The sequence below is a fragment of the Melospiza georgiana genome, chromosome 3 (genome assembly GCF_028018845.1).
Source record: "Melospiza georgiana isolate bMelGeo1 chromosome 3, bMelGeo1.pri, whole genome shotgun sequence".
Classification (NCBI taxonomy): domain Eukaryota; kingdom Metazoa; phylum Chordata; class Aves; order Passeriformes; family Passerellidae; genus Melospiza; species Melospiza georgiana.
The window spans coordinates 72,066,793-72,082,346 of record NC_080432.1 but is presented as its reverse complement, the minus strand read 5'-3'; the positions used below and the strand labels follow the sequence as shown (position 1 = coordinate 72,082,346).

Genomic DNA, 15,554 nt, shown 5'->3' with positions numbered 1-15,554 from the left:
ACAACAACAGAGGAAAACAGCTGCCCAAATTCCACTTTTATAAAAATCTTCACAAAGGGAGACTAGAGACCATCTTTGTTAAAAACTGTAATCAGAACTCAGTTTAAATTTTATTGCCCAGCTGGGTTGGACTTGGATACACAATCAAGCTTGATTGAAGATTGGCCAAGCAAACTTCAGCTCGCTTTCAGCTGGGTAGTTCAGGTATGGCTTTTAGCATCAATAAAACATCAATAAAACTACCAAATAGTCTCTTGTGTAGCTGAATTGGAGGATTTAAGCCACGCAGGAGGTTTCAGTCACCCCTTGGAGTGCAGTGTGTGTGGATGCTTCTGGCTGCCTGGACTACAGCTGGAGTGCAAATCTTGGGAGAGGCTGAAGCACCCCCAGCTGTGTGACTGGTGCATCTGTCAGTGCTGCTGGCTGGCTGGATGCCTGAGAACAGGCACATTGACCTAGGAATAGGAGTGGAGAATTGCAGTGCAGATTAGGCAGCAGTGTCCTTGGCTCAGCCCTTTGGTCCATTCAGGCAAAATGAGTGAATTGGGTTGTGATTGGTGTTGGGTGCTCATATTCACTGCTCCAGCATTCAGAGTTCTGGTGCAATCTGTGCCTTAGGGTTTCCATCATGTTTTTTTAATTTTGCAGTAATGTTTGCCGTAAATCTTTGCCTACCAGTCAGGCACCAGGTGAAGGCAGGTCATGCTGGAAGAGAAAGTAAAACTGTATCCAGTTGTGGCAACAAGCCAGTGCCCTTATTGGAAAGGGACAGTCTCGCTGTGTGTGAGCCAAGTGAGCACAGTGGATTTGGGGACACCAACCAGGTCTAAATTGCCAGATGAGTCTGTAATGGTAAGAGAGGTCCAAGGTAAGGTAAGGCAGGCCTATGAGTTTGGGTCAAAGGAATAAATGGCCAGGATGCAGTTGACTGCAGTGTGGCTGTACCAAATTCCAGACAGGGCACAGAGGTAAGCCTGGCTAAAACGAGGAGAGTGACTCTTCTGAGGCTTTCTCTAGCTTTTTATTGAAGAGCTATCATCAAGACTGGTTGAGATCTCCCAAATAGTACTATCAATAACTGAAATAATACCAGGGAACTGGCCCCAAGCACAGCCAGCCAAATTCCTGGGAGGAGTAAGGCAGCTTGTGTTCTGAACACCTTCATATAGTTCTGCAAAACTCTTGGATACTAAAATAATAAAGAACACAGTTTAAGTGGATAGGCTTCCTGTAGTAATAATTTTGTCTTGAATTCAGAACAACTTAGGTACTGCCCTAAAACTTGGATTTCAGTCAAGGCCAAAGATATAAAAACTGTGCAGGGCCTCCTTCCAACTCCTGCTCTTCAAAAATTTTCCTGTGCATTTTTTTACTGGTATCACTGGAATTACACAGAGTGAATTGTTCTGATTTGACTTGCAGTGGAAGCTGTGTTATTGTTCCCTCCGGCTGAAAGGAGGAGCAGAGTAAATAAAGGCTTTAAAAACATGAAAGATATGAAGAGTTTCTCACCTTGGAGCTGAAAACAGAAATTAATATATTGGCAAGTATTACTGTGACCTATGATAGAATTTATTGATGTACTGCATCATGACAGTGTCCCATTTGAATGAAACAGTGGCAGATGTGGTTTTAAGAGAAGCTATTTTATAATGTTCAATATTGGAATTATATTTTTACATCATTTTGATATACTTCCTGACCTCTTTTCAAAAAAACACTTTCTGCACTGAAAAGCAATAAGTACTTTTCTGCATAGATATTGCACAAGTCACCTGTTCAAAAAGTTTCCTATAAGTGTGTCTATAAGGCAGCAGTGGCTTTCATGGTAAAGGGGGTGTGATGGAGGATAAAGAAAAGTAGCATAAATAAGGATTTTTTGCAAATGAAATGATGTTTAATTGTTTAACACAATAGGTTAGCTAAGGAGAAAAGGAAGTAATAAGAAAAAATGTAGTTTTTGCATTTCTGAAGAAAGTCAGTGAGCATAGCCTTGTCTTGGTTCTGCTGTGTAATGGCATATAGGCAAATCAACCTACATAAATGCTTTCTCATGTGGTAGTCTGTGGATACAAGTTTGTGTTAAACACTGGTTGCTTTTGTTCCTAGAATAAAAACAGTGTTGTTATAGCTTCTTCAAGAAGATCAATAATCCAACCTGACCATGTATATTTCATTTCACTGTTTAACGCTGGTAAATGGGCCAGTTCCAGAATCTTCTTCTGCCTCAAATATGTTTCCATGTTGTGAGGTATCAAAATTTGATAGTCTGCCTTTTTTATTTTTTGAGGGGCTATATTCAAAAGTTGCTGAGGTAAATAATGCCCTCTTTATCATCCCTTTTCTTTGTTTTGGGAAAATGGTCAAAGGATTCAGGGCTGAAGATGAGTCTGTGATCGATATCTGTGTACTTAGTAAAGACTTACAATGAATAACTGAAATTGTTTGATTTGATCTTAAAGGTCTTTTCCAGCCTAAATGATTGTATGAAACCTGATTTGCCCTACATTCTTCTCATACTGCTTGTGGTTCTGCAATTATTTCACACTCCTAATAATCTTGGAGTTCTACAGGATTTCTTCACTTATTCTTTAAGGTCATTTTGTCTTCCTGGGGAAGTTAATATTGCTGTCATGGTGGCAGTTGTAACAGTATCTGACAAAGAAAAATGGATGTGAATATAGGTTTACTTGGTATATTTTGTGGTATAATCAGTACCCTGTAGAAGCCGCCCCCTCTGTACTCTGTTCTTGTCACAACTCTCATGACAGTAATCTAAACTGGAAAAGCTTTGCCTTCATTCTTGAAAAGGGGCATCTGGAATAGAAGGGCATGAAGATGGCTCAAGGCCATATTTTGAGATCCAATTTTGCTTTTATTTATGAGTCAAGTGCCAGTTGTTTGTAAAACAAATTTTAGTTGGCATAATTACTGACAGTTTCTTTCCTTTCTATGCAGTTGTGCGTTCATATGTGGTTGCCACTAAAGCGGATGACTTGCAGTGGGCTTTGTTCTGTGTTCTTAGTCTGCTGTGTTGAATAAAAGAATTGTACTTGAAAGTACAATGTTTACTTTTTTTCTCATAACATGAGTTTTCAGTCCTCTTTTCCTTAGGTTTTTACAAAAATCTACTCGCTGATTAAATAGTAGAGTCAGCTGCTATCTGCTTTTTGTCAATTGATGTTTTATTCCCCTTCTTCTTGGCTAGCATATTGTTGCACTTTAATTATTGTCTAAATTCTCCCATGATCTTAAGTGCAGTGAAAAAGGTAACAGCTGGGGTAAAGCTTTGATAACAACAGCTCAAGTGCTAATGACTTCCAGGAGAGTATGTACCTTCACAGTTGGGCAAGCAACAAATAAGAAAAATATTTTAAATTCCAGCTGACTAGCTGACAGATGCTAAGTCTTCTGTCTTTTGGTATCTTTTCATTAAAAGCAGATGCTGGAATAGTTTCGGAAGGTATTAGAGAGCTATAGTATGATGATAGTCTTCTGCTGATAATTCTCTACTGCGTGAAGTGCTATCACTCTTTGGTGAGCTGTGTGAAGGCTTTTATAATACCTTTCAGTGGCTCAATCTACCTTAAAAACACTCTTGTCCTTTGAACGGCCTTTGGTTGCAATAGCACATAATAACAGTCCTGAGAACATTCAATAGAAAGAATGAGAGTAGACGTCCTATGTGCCTCTTTGAGGAAGAAAAACAATAATGCCTGTGCATTTTCATGGTAAATAGTTCTAGCTCTCAAAACGTTTTGGGTGTTATCTCCAGCAGAGGAAGAAAAACAATAATGCCTGTGCATTTTCATGGTAAATAGTTCTAGCTCTCAAAACGTTTTGGGTGTTATCTCCAGCATTTTGATCCACTGACTTCAGAATTATTTAGTCACCTCCCTGTCTTACAACAGCCAGGACCTGGGAGCCTCAGCAATTCTCCTCCTGCTGGCCTCTACGAGTGGAATGTAGATCAACAGAATCAAGTCTTTGTAGATCATAAAAATATTTACAAATGTGGAAAGAAGAGATGACTGGTGCAAGAAGGAGGTGGTGCACTTGGTTCAGTGCTGATTTATTTTTTTTTTTAGGTGATTTACTAAAGTGTTACTTAAGTAGCTGCACTGGTGTAACTGAAGTATCTACCTCCTTTCAGTTTATTAAACTTTATTAAGTAACCGCTGCTTTTGAATAAAACTGAGTTGTTGGCAAGGGGTTTATGCTGGTTTAAAAATAATTTTTACAAGCATGAGTAAGTGTTCCGCTGCCCCTGGCAAGTGTAGATAAGTGTAGTTTTTTTCCCTTTATACAGTATGCTGTCTGCGTTTTTAACTGTCAGAAGGTGACACTGTTCTTGCTTGAAATTTATTATTTGTTACTGTGTTCTTTACATTTTTGCAGGTGAAATTCTTTCTCGAAGATATTTTAGTGTTAAGGTTCAGGTCAGTCATCATCTATTCTAGGTGCACAAAACAGTGAAAACACAGCATGCCTTTTGCAGATCCCAGTGGTTTTGGAAAATTCCATGGGTTTTCTTAATACTGGCATTACAGACCCTGTCTAGACATCCTGCCTTCATGGATATGTATGACACAACTGTGAGAACCAATCGTGGAGATTAGGATGGAAAAACATTATTTTGCATGGTTTCCTTGATAATTGCATAGTTGTTAATGGATGTGTCTTAAACCTTGGAGTGACAAGTTTTGTTGGCCATGGAATACCAGGGATGAAGGAAGGGAGACAGAAAGCAACTGGGTACGTGGCAGGCAAAGAGTGAGGAAGATCAACACAGAAATAAATGTAATTCAGAATGAAAATTCCTTAAAAGAAGTATCAGTACATTCTTTGCCAAAGAAAATATAGAATATAGAATACAGAATGAGGAGGAGCATTGGGGAGGTGGGCAGAGCTAGAGAAGAATGAAGAGAAACGGACAGTAGTATTAACTGTGTAAAGGAGGACTAAAATGTGATAGGAAAGGTGGCAGTAGCTAAGGCCAGTGAGAGATTTCTTTGTGTGTCAGTAGGACCTGTACAGCTGAGGAGTCTCTTTGGGTTCAGGTGTTCGCAGCCTGCATGCTTTGCTGACTCCAGCCCTTCCAGCAGCTCCCCAAAATTACTGCTGAAAAATTCTCTTCAGCTGCAGCTCTAGAGATGAGTGAGGGAAATTATTCTCCTCTCTAACCATGCTATCATATTTCCATTTACCCAGCTCAAAATGAAAGGCTTTTGAAGTAAAAGGCTTTTGAAATGTTCTCAGGATTGCAGTTTTCCAGACTTTCAACCACCTATTCCCAACCATTATAACTGTTTACAAAGCAAAGCTTTTATTGCTTCCTCCCACGTAAAGGAAGCAGTGATGGGACAAAGATTCATCCCTAGATGACAATGTTTTTGTGATTCCAAAACAAACTTTGTAAAAATTATTTTTAAACAAAAAAGGACATTTTCTTCTCTGCTGTTGTTACTGTGTTGTTTTAAAAACCTTTGCTCAGATGCGACATTAGAACTGAATCTGACAGTTTGCGCTAGTAACCTCATAGATACAGATCATAAAACTTTATTTTTCTACTTTTGTGTATTACAAGGCCAGGTTCTTTAATTTTACTTGTTTTCCTATGAAATATTGGATTCCCATATTCTTTCTTAATGGCACCTTGTTCTCAATTCTTGCATTCTCTTTTGAGTGGAAGAATATGGCTGAGAGAGAACAGGTAAGGTTTCTTCCTATGGTTTAAAAAGGCAGATTAAACCTTCAAGGCAGGTGTTATGTTGACAATGTGGTAGTAGCTAGAGCTTTGAATTTGGTGCTTGCTGCAGGATGCTAAACAAGGTCCTTGTTAGTAAACAAGCATGCATGCAGCTACTTGTCTTTGTATGGATTAAAAAAATCTATAATCTTTATGTAGCGGGCTGCAGCATCTCCAACCTGACCTACCTGTATGTAAAGCAGGTCAGGTAAAATTAGTAACCTACTTGCTATGGTGAGGTTTTCTTATAGAATCACAGAATGGTTTGGGTTGGAAGGGACCTTAAACACCATATAGTTCCAAGCCCCCCTGCCATGGACAGGGACACCTTCTGCTAGGTTCCTCAATGCCCTGTCCAACTTGGCCTGGAACACTTCCAAGGCGTCCACAACTTCTCTGGACAGCCGAGATATGTTGCAATATAGAAAGAAGCAAAGTAAACAGGTTCATCTTTAGGGTGCAGCAGTGAGATTCAGTGAGTATCTGGATCTTTAAAAGTAGTTTGAATATTCTTCATCATCTACAGAGTTGGTAATCTTTGGGCCTTCCCACTGACAATAGGTCAACTGCTGTTGTAACACCTCTTGCTGTGCCTAGTCAGGACTGCTGCTGCTGGCCAGTAATAGCTGCTCATTATTGTTCCAGCAGAACATTTTGCCATTTGTGTGGATAATATCCATGTGACTGAAGTCATTCAGGCAGAAAATAAAGCTTCAATTCAAAGCCTTAAACATTAAGCTGCAATTGCATGAGGTTCCACTGGGTTAGATTTGGCTGTCCTAGAACACTGTCAGATGTTTAATGCATAAACTTACTGTTTTTGTAAAAAATCTTTATTAACAGTTAAAGAAGGAAAGAAAGAGGAGAGCAAAAAGGAGGGGGAAGCTTTAGTGTTTTGCACTAAAATATTTTTCAGATAAAAATTTAAGCTAATGGGACTAAGGTTAAGAAAACAAATGATTTAATGTAGTGAGTCGAGAGTTTCAAGATCTTAATATATAATTGCATTTAGTTTTGCATTTTGTAGTATTTTGTACCCAAAAGAGTACTCATGTGCCTCAGTGAGCATTATCCTTTTGTTTTTACTTCTTGGAATTATGTTCATAGAAGCATAGAACTGACAACCTGGAATACAAGACAAAACTGTGGTTTTATTACATTTGGTGCAAAAATCACAGGAAGTATTTGTGAGAATTTTAGCAAAGTTTTACCAGTTTTACATTGAGAAGTATTATAATGCTGTTGCTTTAGGGTGGGTTTTATGTAGATTTTATTTTTGCATTAATGATTAAATTCCTGCATTAATGATTAAATTCCTGCATTACCCACACCGAAACTCCATCAGGGAATATTAATGGTCCATTTAGTGGCACTGCAATGTGTTTTCTGGACAGGGATGCCTTAGGTGGCCAAAGTCCCATAGGTCATAGGTCTAGGCAGCTATTCAAAGATATGGGAATAAAGCTGTTACAAAGATATGGGAATAAAGCTGTTAACCACAAAAGAGTGGATTTTGCTTGTTTTAAAGCATGTTTGTGTTCACATCTCACAGGACATTCTACTTCTTGATCTTAGTAGCAGGGCCTGGTGGGAGAAGAGAAGCAATAAATCTTCACCCTGAAATAAAATTTGCTCAACCTGGCTTTTAAAAAAAGAAATTAATCAATTTGTAATTTAATAAAAATAACAATAGCAGAATAATAATGTTGAAAGGACAGTAACAGGTCTTGCCCTCTCCACTGATTTTGCTGGGCTTTGACATCTTGCATTTGAAGTGTCACCTATCTCCCTGCACACCTGTTCTTATCTAGGTGATATTTTATATGAGGGATTTCAAAGGTCCAGAATAATTTACATTGAAAATAACATCGTTGATACTGATGTAACAGGAAGTGTTGATGCTGCACCTGTTGGTATTGTGATTTCAAAACAAAACAAAACAAAAAAACCCCAAAAAACCCCCAAGACCCAAAAACAACAACAAAAAAAGTACAAAGTTCTGTACTTGTGTTCATTCTTGATAGCTGGGTTTAATGGAGACATGCATCTTTCTGTAAGTATTTTCATATCCGGGTGAATAGATGATGCTTTTCCCCTTCAGTCTTTTATTATTTTGTTTCTTCCCCTGTCAATTCAAAGACTGTAATTGAACTGAAAAATGCTTATTTCTATGCTGCATGTGATCTAGAATAAGATTCCAGTGACTTGCCTGGTTCAGAATTCTGAGCCACAGCTTCATCAGGTCCAGTCTATTGCTCAATTTTAAAATAAATGTTATATATGAAATATTTTTATATTAATAAATGTGATTTTTTTATAATTTTTAGTTCAAAAATTCAGAGTGATAGCTGAATTCCAATACTACGCATTCCAGAAATTGCTTTCTTGCTGTCTTTATTAACTGCTTAGTGAACAAAATTGCATAGTAAACTGTAGAGTTATTAAAAACAACACAAATAGTTTTTAGTTACTGAACTGCTTACAGTATTTAAAAGGAATAAACTTGAGAAATAATTAGGTACATTTTAAAAATGGAGGGAATTTTTGCCACATCACAGTATGATTCAGGCATCCTACTCAAGGCTGACTCAGCAGATTTTGCTGATGGGAAAGGAGGAAAAAAGGGACAGAATTGTGTAGCCATGTATGTGAAGTTATTGAAGTATTGCTTCAATGTGATTTTTCCACAGAAAACAATGACTGGAAAGGTGGTATGTACAATCTTTCCCTACCCAGAGCTTCCCAAATTCTTATGTATAAGAAAGCCTGTATTATTGCAGCATGTTCTGTTTCAGGACTTGTGGCAAAGTACTTTATTACATTCTAGACTTAAACAGAAAAGATGTTGTAACTGCATTCTTGGCTTCTCTTTAATTACTGTCTAAGCACTTATAGTATGCATACTTTTTCAAAGAGTTTATGGAATAAACCCAATACTTCATGAAGTTAGAAGAAATCTGTTTTTGCATTTGAGTAGGCATTAAATCCTGGTGTGACATGCTGGACCTGGGTTATATAGTGCTTGTTCTGTAACTTCAGTGCATCCAGACTCCATAATGAACACAGCTGTAGTTTCTGGTCAGTGCAAGACACTGTGGTCAGCCTTGATGTGACATCCCACAGTTGCTTACCCTGGTGTGGACCCAGATCTAGTATGAACTGGATAGTAGGAAGTGGGAAAGGGTTTTCCTGCCTAAGAAAATTATAGGTATCACTTAAGGGTATGCCTTCTGTTTGTCGTCTGTGGTTAATGGCAAAACTTCACCCTCTTAGAACAACATACGAGGAAGGAGTGGAGTAAAAGAGTTTTCTATAAAATGTGTAAGAAATAGAAATATATCATCATGAAAGAATGATATAAAGAAATCAAGAAAAACATGATGATATATGTCTGTGCTAAAGGACTTGAGAAGAAATGATATACATAGACCCAGTTGTGACGAGCACGTTCATACGCTGCTAGTTAATTGCAAGCAACATAACTACTTGTGGAAGTGAAAACTGCTGGTGAAAACAGTGAAATCGGCCTCCAAATCAGCATGTTTATGAATTTCAGTACAATTGTATAGCATTACAGAGAAAATGAGCACTTTCAAAACCATTCAATGGTAATTTAATATTATTTCTTTTCCTTCCTGTCCCACAGGTACTCTGTGTCTGCGTGTTAACGACAATCCTAGGATGTATATTTGGCCTGAAGCCTAGCTGTTCAAAAGATGGTAAATACTATGTCTTTTATTTAGTAATGTTACTCAACAATTCCTTTTTTTTGGTTGTGAATTAATTTTCATACTATCAGAATGCCACCCTTCTTGCTGCAGGAGGAGGATTGCATGCATTGCTTGAAGCAGCATCAGTAAGAGCGGAATAAAAATATCAGAAAATAAACCTCAGGTGTAGTCAATGATTGTGTGTACTCACTTGGGAGGTAAAGTGATCCTGGTACTCAGTGTCTGATCTGGCAGCTTCCATGTATCCCAGCTGTCACTGTGGTGAATGGCTGGGTTTTTTTCAGTTCACCATTAAAAAAAACCAAATTGAAACAACAAAACACAACAACTTGTATTTCATGTTGTCCTGGAACATTTGTTCTTCATCTTTTCCAGTCAATTATGGAGGAAAAAAAAAAGTTATTTGTTTTACTGGTTAGAATTGTAGCCTGAAAACATTCCTGGTGGAATTCCTCTGTCTGTTTTCTGTTCTGAAAAATATGTGGTTTTTTCAATAGTGAAGTTTCTTCAGGTAGAAAGTTACGAAAGATTTTTTTTTTTAAAGAAGTTAGGCTTCACTTTGGGAGCAACTATGAAGAATAATTTCAAAGCTGAACATAAAAGGATTTTCAACAGAAGTTCAGTTTATACAATTTCTGTTACAATATATATAGGTTTCTTCTCATTTTATTACAGCTCAGCAGTATTGGTTCATTAGTATCTCATTTTCCTAATATCACATACCTCAAGATTCTTCAGAAGATGAGCCAAATGATGGATTTCCCTCACTCCCTTCTGGTGATTGCTCAGGATTAGACAGAGGGACCAAATTCTTAATTTTTGTTAATCGTTCACATCACTAGTTTCTAGTTGGGTGGTGGTGGTGGTTTTTTTTTAAGTTTTTTTTGTTTGTTTGTTTTTGTTGTTTTGTTGTTGTTTGGTTGGGTTTTGGGGTTTTTTGTTTGTTTGGATTTGGTTGTTAAATTTTTTTTATGATTATCCCCCTGCTCTCAGCAACACCAATCTAGTGGAAGAATGCTATGTCTTTTTTTTTATATTGAAATTGAACAAAAAATAAACCTGTGAGCAGTATACTCATTTTTGTATCTCTTGTGTCTGCTTTGGAACAGCCATCCTTACATCTTGAGATCCTACATACTCTGAGGGACTGTACTCACATCTTCCTGTAACTCCGGGGTGAGGACAGTCACAACTACCTTTTATTTCATTGGTTTCTGCCAATACTGAAACACCATGCCCCTGTTAAAGAGATCAGAACCCTTTGTTCAATATGATGAAAAATTATTTTTGTTCAATAAGAGGAAATAAGCATTTGGTTGGATCAAGTGTCTCCTTTGGCTGCCACTGTTTTTGCAGCCATCCTGTACGTTGGAATCAGCAACTGTGTCATTTCACACGCTGGCTGTGTTAGTTTCTTTTGCATGTTGACTGATTTGGGCTCAGCCACTGATATCTAACACTATCCAATATTACAGTGAAAACCTGCAAAGGTCGTTGCTTTGAAAGGACCTTTGGAAGCTGCCGTTGTGATAAAGATTGTGTCAATCTTGGAAACTGCTGCTTAGATTACCAGGAAACATGTATACAACCAGGTAAGGATGGAAGAAACTGAGGGAGCAATCTCTCCTGCTCTTTGACAGGGGACAGCTCAGCATATGTGAGTACTGCTGTGGTCAGGGCTTATTTCAGATGGGCTGTGAGTGCAAAACAGGGCTACTGAGCAGCAGAGTGTTTCTGATGCCACTCATCTTCCCCTTTTTGTGCTGTGTTGCATTCCTGGATGGAGTTGCAGTGATGATGGTGGTACTGGGGACTCCTGTGGAAACATCAGGGCTCTGGTACAGCTGCTGTTTCACAAAAGCAAAGCTTGTATTTCACCCAGCTGGACTACTTAGGAGCTGACAAAGCCAGTAGGCTGGCTTTCCCATAGCTCTCCTGTGAGAAGAGAGGCTGCCACAGACTGTGCTGCTGCCCTCCCCCTTGGAAGGAGGAGGAACAATGGCAACTCGAGGTCTTAGCCAGCTTTTTGTTTGCTGGTGGTGAGACAACAGTAACCCACATTGTCCCTGGCATCAGGGATAACTCCTACGTTCTTGGGCAAGCCTGGAATAGAAGTGCACTCTGCATATTGCATTTGTCTGTCGTCGCCTGAGTGAAAAAGGGGAAGGACAGAGCAGCTCTGTGAAAGCTGCCATCTCTCCCTACCCAGCTGCTCAGGCCCTCACCTTGCTACTGCCCTGCCTGAATGTGAAGCAAGGGTCATGAGCATGAATCAAGGCAGGATGACAAAACAGATTGCACTGGTGAAGGATTGCGAAATGAGAAGCAGCTGCCATGATTTGCCAGAAGGCAAAGGTCAAATAGACAAACGTGTGAAAAATACCTAAGAGAAATTTTAAAGGGAAAGATGTTAGTGTGGGTAGAACAAAAGTACAGCCCTTGACTATTTTCTCTACTTTGGTTTTGCCTTTATGCTTCAAAAGCAGCATTCCTTTCAGATAACTTTTTTTCTTCTTACTCCTCTTTATATGCATTTGATTAATTTCTGGGTGAGACCACACCAATACATTTAAAATTCCAATGTGGACATTGAAAACCAAATGATTAAACTGAGCTCAGATCCCTGCTTCAATTGACTGCAAGTTACACATATATAGTTGATATATCCAGGTATATAATCACACAGGTTTTACTCTGTTTTCTTACATCACTCCTCCTGAGTATAAAGGTTCTTTAAAAACAAACTGGAGAGTCTGTCTTAGCACTAGGAATATGAATTAATTAATTGGTGCTGTTTTTGGGGGTTTTTTAAAATTAGGCCTAACATCAGTGGAGAATCAAATTCTAATTTCCCAATAGTATAATGTAACTAGAATCATAATAGATTCTTTTCTCTCTCATGGAAGTAGAGATTTATTTGATATTAGTGGATTTACTGAAAGTGAGATTAACCTGAAAATGCTTTTAGGGATTTCTAATTGCTAGCCATGTATGAAAATCATTGAGTGTCTTCTGCTCAAACATATAGATTTGGCTTCCGTGTCTCTGTTAAGATCTTCACTTAAGTATTCACTCAGCTGGTAAATTCAATGGTGTTTATCCTCACTGAATGTAAAGGATTTATTTGTGTTTATGACTGCTAACAAATCGTAGAAGCACAGAATATGCTGAGTTGGAAGGGACCCATCAGGATCATGAAGTCCAACTCTTGACCCTGCATAGGACAGGCCAAGAGTCACACCATGTGCCTGACAGCTTTCCAAATGCTTTTTGAACTCTGTGAGGCTTGGCACTGTCACCACTTCCCTGAGGAGCTTTTTCCAGTGCCCAGCCACTTTCTGGATGAAAAATCTTTTCCTGATACTTAACCTAAATCTCACCTGACTCAACTTCATGCTCTTTTCTTGAGTCCTCTCACTGGTCACAAGAATGAAGAGCTTGATACCTGCTCCTCTGCTCCCTCTCCTGTGAATGTTGAAGACTATCATGGAGCTTTTTCTCAGTCTTCTCTTCTCCAGGCTGAACAAACAAAGTGACCTCGGCTGCTCCTCATAAGGTTTCCCCTCCAGACCCTTCACCATCCTCATGGCCCTCCTTTGGGCACTTTCTCATAGTTTAGCACTTACATTGTGGCACCCAGAACTACCCCCAGCACTGGAGGTGAGGCTGCCCCAGCCCAGAGCAGAGCAGGACAATCCCCTCCCTTGCCTGGCTGGCCATGCTGTGCCTGATGCCCCTCAGGGCACGCTTGGCCCTCCTGGCTACCAGGGCACTGCTGATTCATGTTCAAGCAGGACATGCAGGTCTTCAGATGATACAGTGTACTGGAATATGCCATTCAGAGAAATCAGTATTGTTCTCTAATAAAATCAGAAAGGGAGCTGAAGTCAGTAGGTCTTCCTGTGAGCTTATGTAGAGAATCTTAAATAGTGGCAGTGATACCTGTTACTAAGAGGTGGTGAAAGAGGCTGGAGTGCCTGATGATGACTGGTAAAATCCACTGTGACTTCAAGTGCAAGTCAGAATAAATTAATGCTGCTCAGTGTTTTCTGGGCATTCCAAATTCAGGCTAATTTTTTTTTATCTGGTGGAGTTTTGGGGCTTTTTTTTTATAGTGTGAGCTTAACAAATTAAACCCACATAAATTACCATATTTTAGAAGATCTGTAAAATGAAATCTTTCTGATATGTGGTATTTATACCCATATGCTGCATAGTTATATTCAGATGATTGTGCTCTTGGATATTTACTCATGGGTGTTCCTACTTCCTGAAGTGCTAAAGTTTGCGATACTATGCATGTGTATGAGATAACTCATTATCTCTGTTACACCTGAGGACTGTTTCTCAGTGAGTAGAGATTTGAGATTGAACTTAACACTTACTTTATTAGTTCTGGACTTAAAGCAGTATTAATCATTGTCCTTCTGTCCTTCTCTCTTACCTGTTTTTTAGCCCACATATGGACCTGCAATAAATTCAGGTGTGGTGAAAAGAGGCGACTAGAATATCGTTGTTCCTGTTCAGATGATTGTGTGGAAAACAACGATTGCTGTGTTAATTATCAAGCTGTTTGTAAAGGTAAGTATCATCAACAAATTACTACCCTCTTTCATATTTACCTATATTTGTATAAATGGAGCAAGAACATAATATGACTTTAAAAGCATCTGGTAACATGAAAAAACCTTGCATCTATCAGTAAGAATGTACTGTCTTAAAAATATATATTGCATTCATTTGTTTTAAGGAGAGGCAAGCTGGGTTGAAGAAGAGTGTGAGAATATTACTGAGCCCCAGTGTCCAAAAGGGTGAGGAAATTTTATATTTGCATACCTCTGCTCTTTGCTTGCGTTTCATTTTTGAGATTGTGTTCCCTCCTGTGCCTTCCTGGGACCTGCTTGCCTTTTACACACACAGTGAAAGCAGCTGCCAGACAGAGATGAACACCTCTTCACCAGCATTTGGTGGTGCTTACTAACCCATCAGGTTGCTCTATCTCTGCACTTGCTTGACTTGCAAGATATGCCTATTCCTCAATCCTGGTGTTTCTCACAGATATGTGTGCCCTGGGCAACTCTGCCTGGTTGCCAGTCATATTATTGACCTACATGTGCTACAATACCCATCATTCCAAATATTTTGGGACCCATCCAGCAATCTTAGACTCCTGTCTCCCTCGTCTCTTTAAAATACCTTTCCAATACCTTGCATTTTCCAGCCTCAGGACTGCAAATTGTGGGGTAGATCTGTGTTCCAGCTCCACCAGGAGTGGAACAACACTATTTGCAAGCTGTCTGAATTACTTTCTTTAAAAGGTGCAAAGTGCCATGGGATCCTTGTATTCTCTGGCTCAGCTCCACATTGGGCCTGCTCCTGCAAGTTATGTATGCAGTGTGTGAGGAATGACTCATGTGGTTTATGGCATCAGCACTCAGGCTTGAATAGTGCAGCAAAGCTCCCAGCCAGGAAGAAAAGGCTTGTATTACTTGAACTGTTTTTGCTGTGGGATCTCCTAACTAAGTTTGTAGTTAAAGTTGACTATAAACTATGATTGTATATCTAAGCTGTCAATAAAAGGGATTTCAATTCTAGATGGATTTATGTTCCAGTAGTAAATACTTACTAGACCTGTTATGGGACAACTATATTCTTGTCTGAGTAGTATCAAAAATCAAACACCTTTTTATTTTGATTTTGAAATTATAGTGCAATGAGATACTTCTAGTAAAGTAAAACCATTTTATTTTGTTCTTATGTCATTACAGTTTTTATTTAAGATATTTAAATCATGCTATTTTTAGTAATTTGCCTTATAATACTGTCAACCAAAATACAAAATATTCCCATGTGAAACATTTCACACCAATTGAGTACATTTCACTCTGATTCAGAGCACTAACAGTTGCTGACATGTCAGAGCCTTCATCAGGACAGAAACTGGAGCTTCTGTCCAGTTTGTAGTCCAAGTCCCCAGTAATCCCCTATGTAGGAAGAGACGGTTCTTGAAGTTTTTGTCGTTGAATTTTGTACTGAGTTCAGGAGCCATTTGGGACTTCTTGCTGAGAACTGAG

General features: G+C 38.9%; 1 protein-coding gene across 1 annotated transcript in view; it reads left to right on the top strand.

The window, feature by feature from the left end:
• Window positions 1-15,554, top strand: part of ENPP1 (ectonucleotide pyrophosphatase/phosphodiesterase 1) — a 52,767-nt gene that overhangs the window by 6,298 nt on the left and 30,915 nt on the right. The window contains exons 2-5 of the mRNA XM_058020499.1: window positions 9,396-9,468; window positions 10,956-11,072; window positions 13,936-14,061; window positions 14,231-14,291. Coding sequence (XP_057876482.1) covers window positions 9,396-9,468; window positions 10,956-11,072; window positions 13,936-14,061; window positions 14,231-14,291 — 377 coding nt within the window. The remainder of the gene's footprint in view (window positions 1-9,395; window positions 9,469-10,955; window positions 11,073-13,935; window positions 14,062-14,230; window positions 14,292-15,554) is intronic.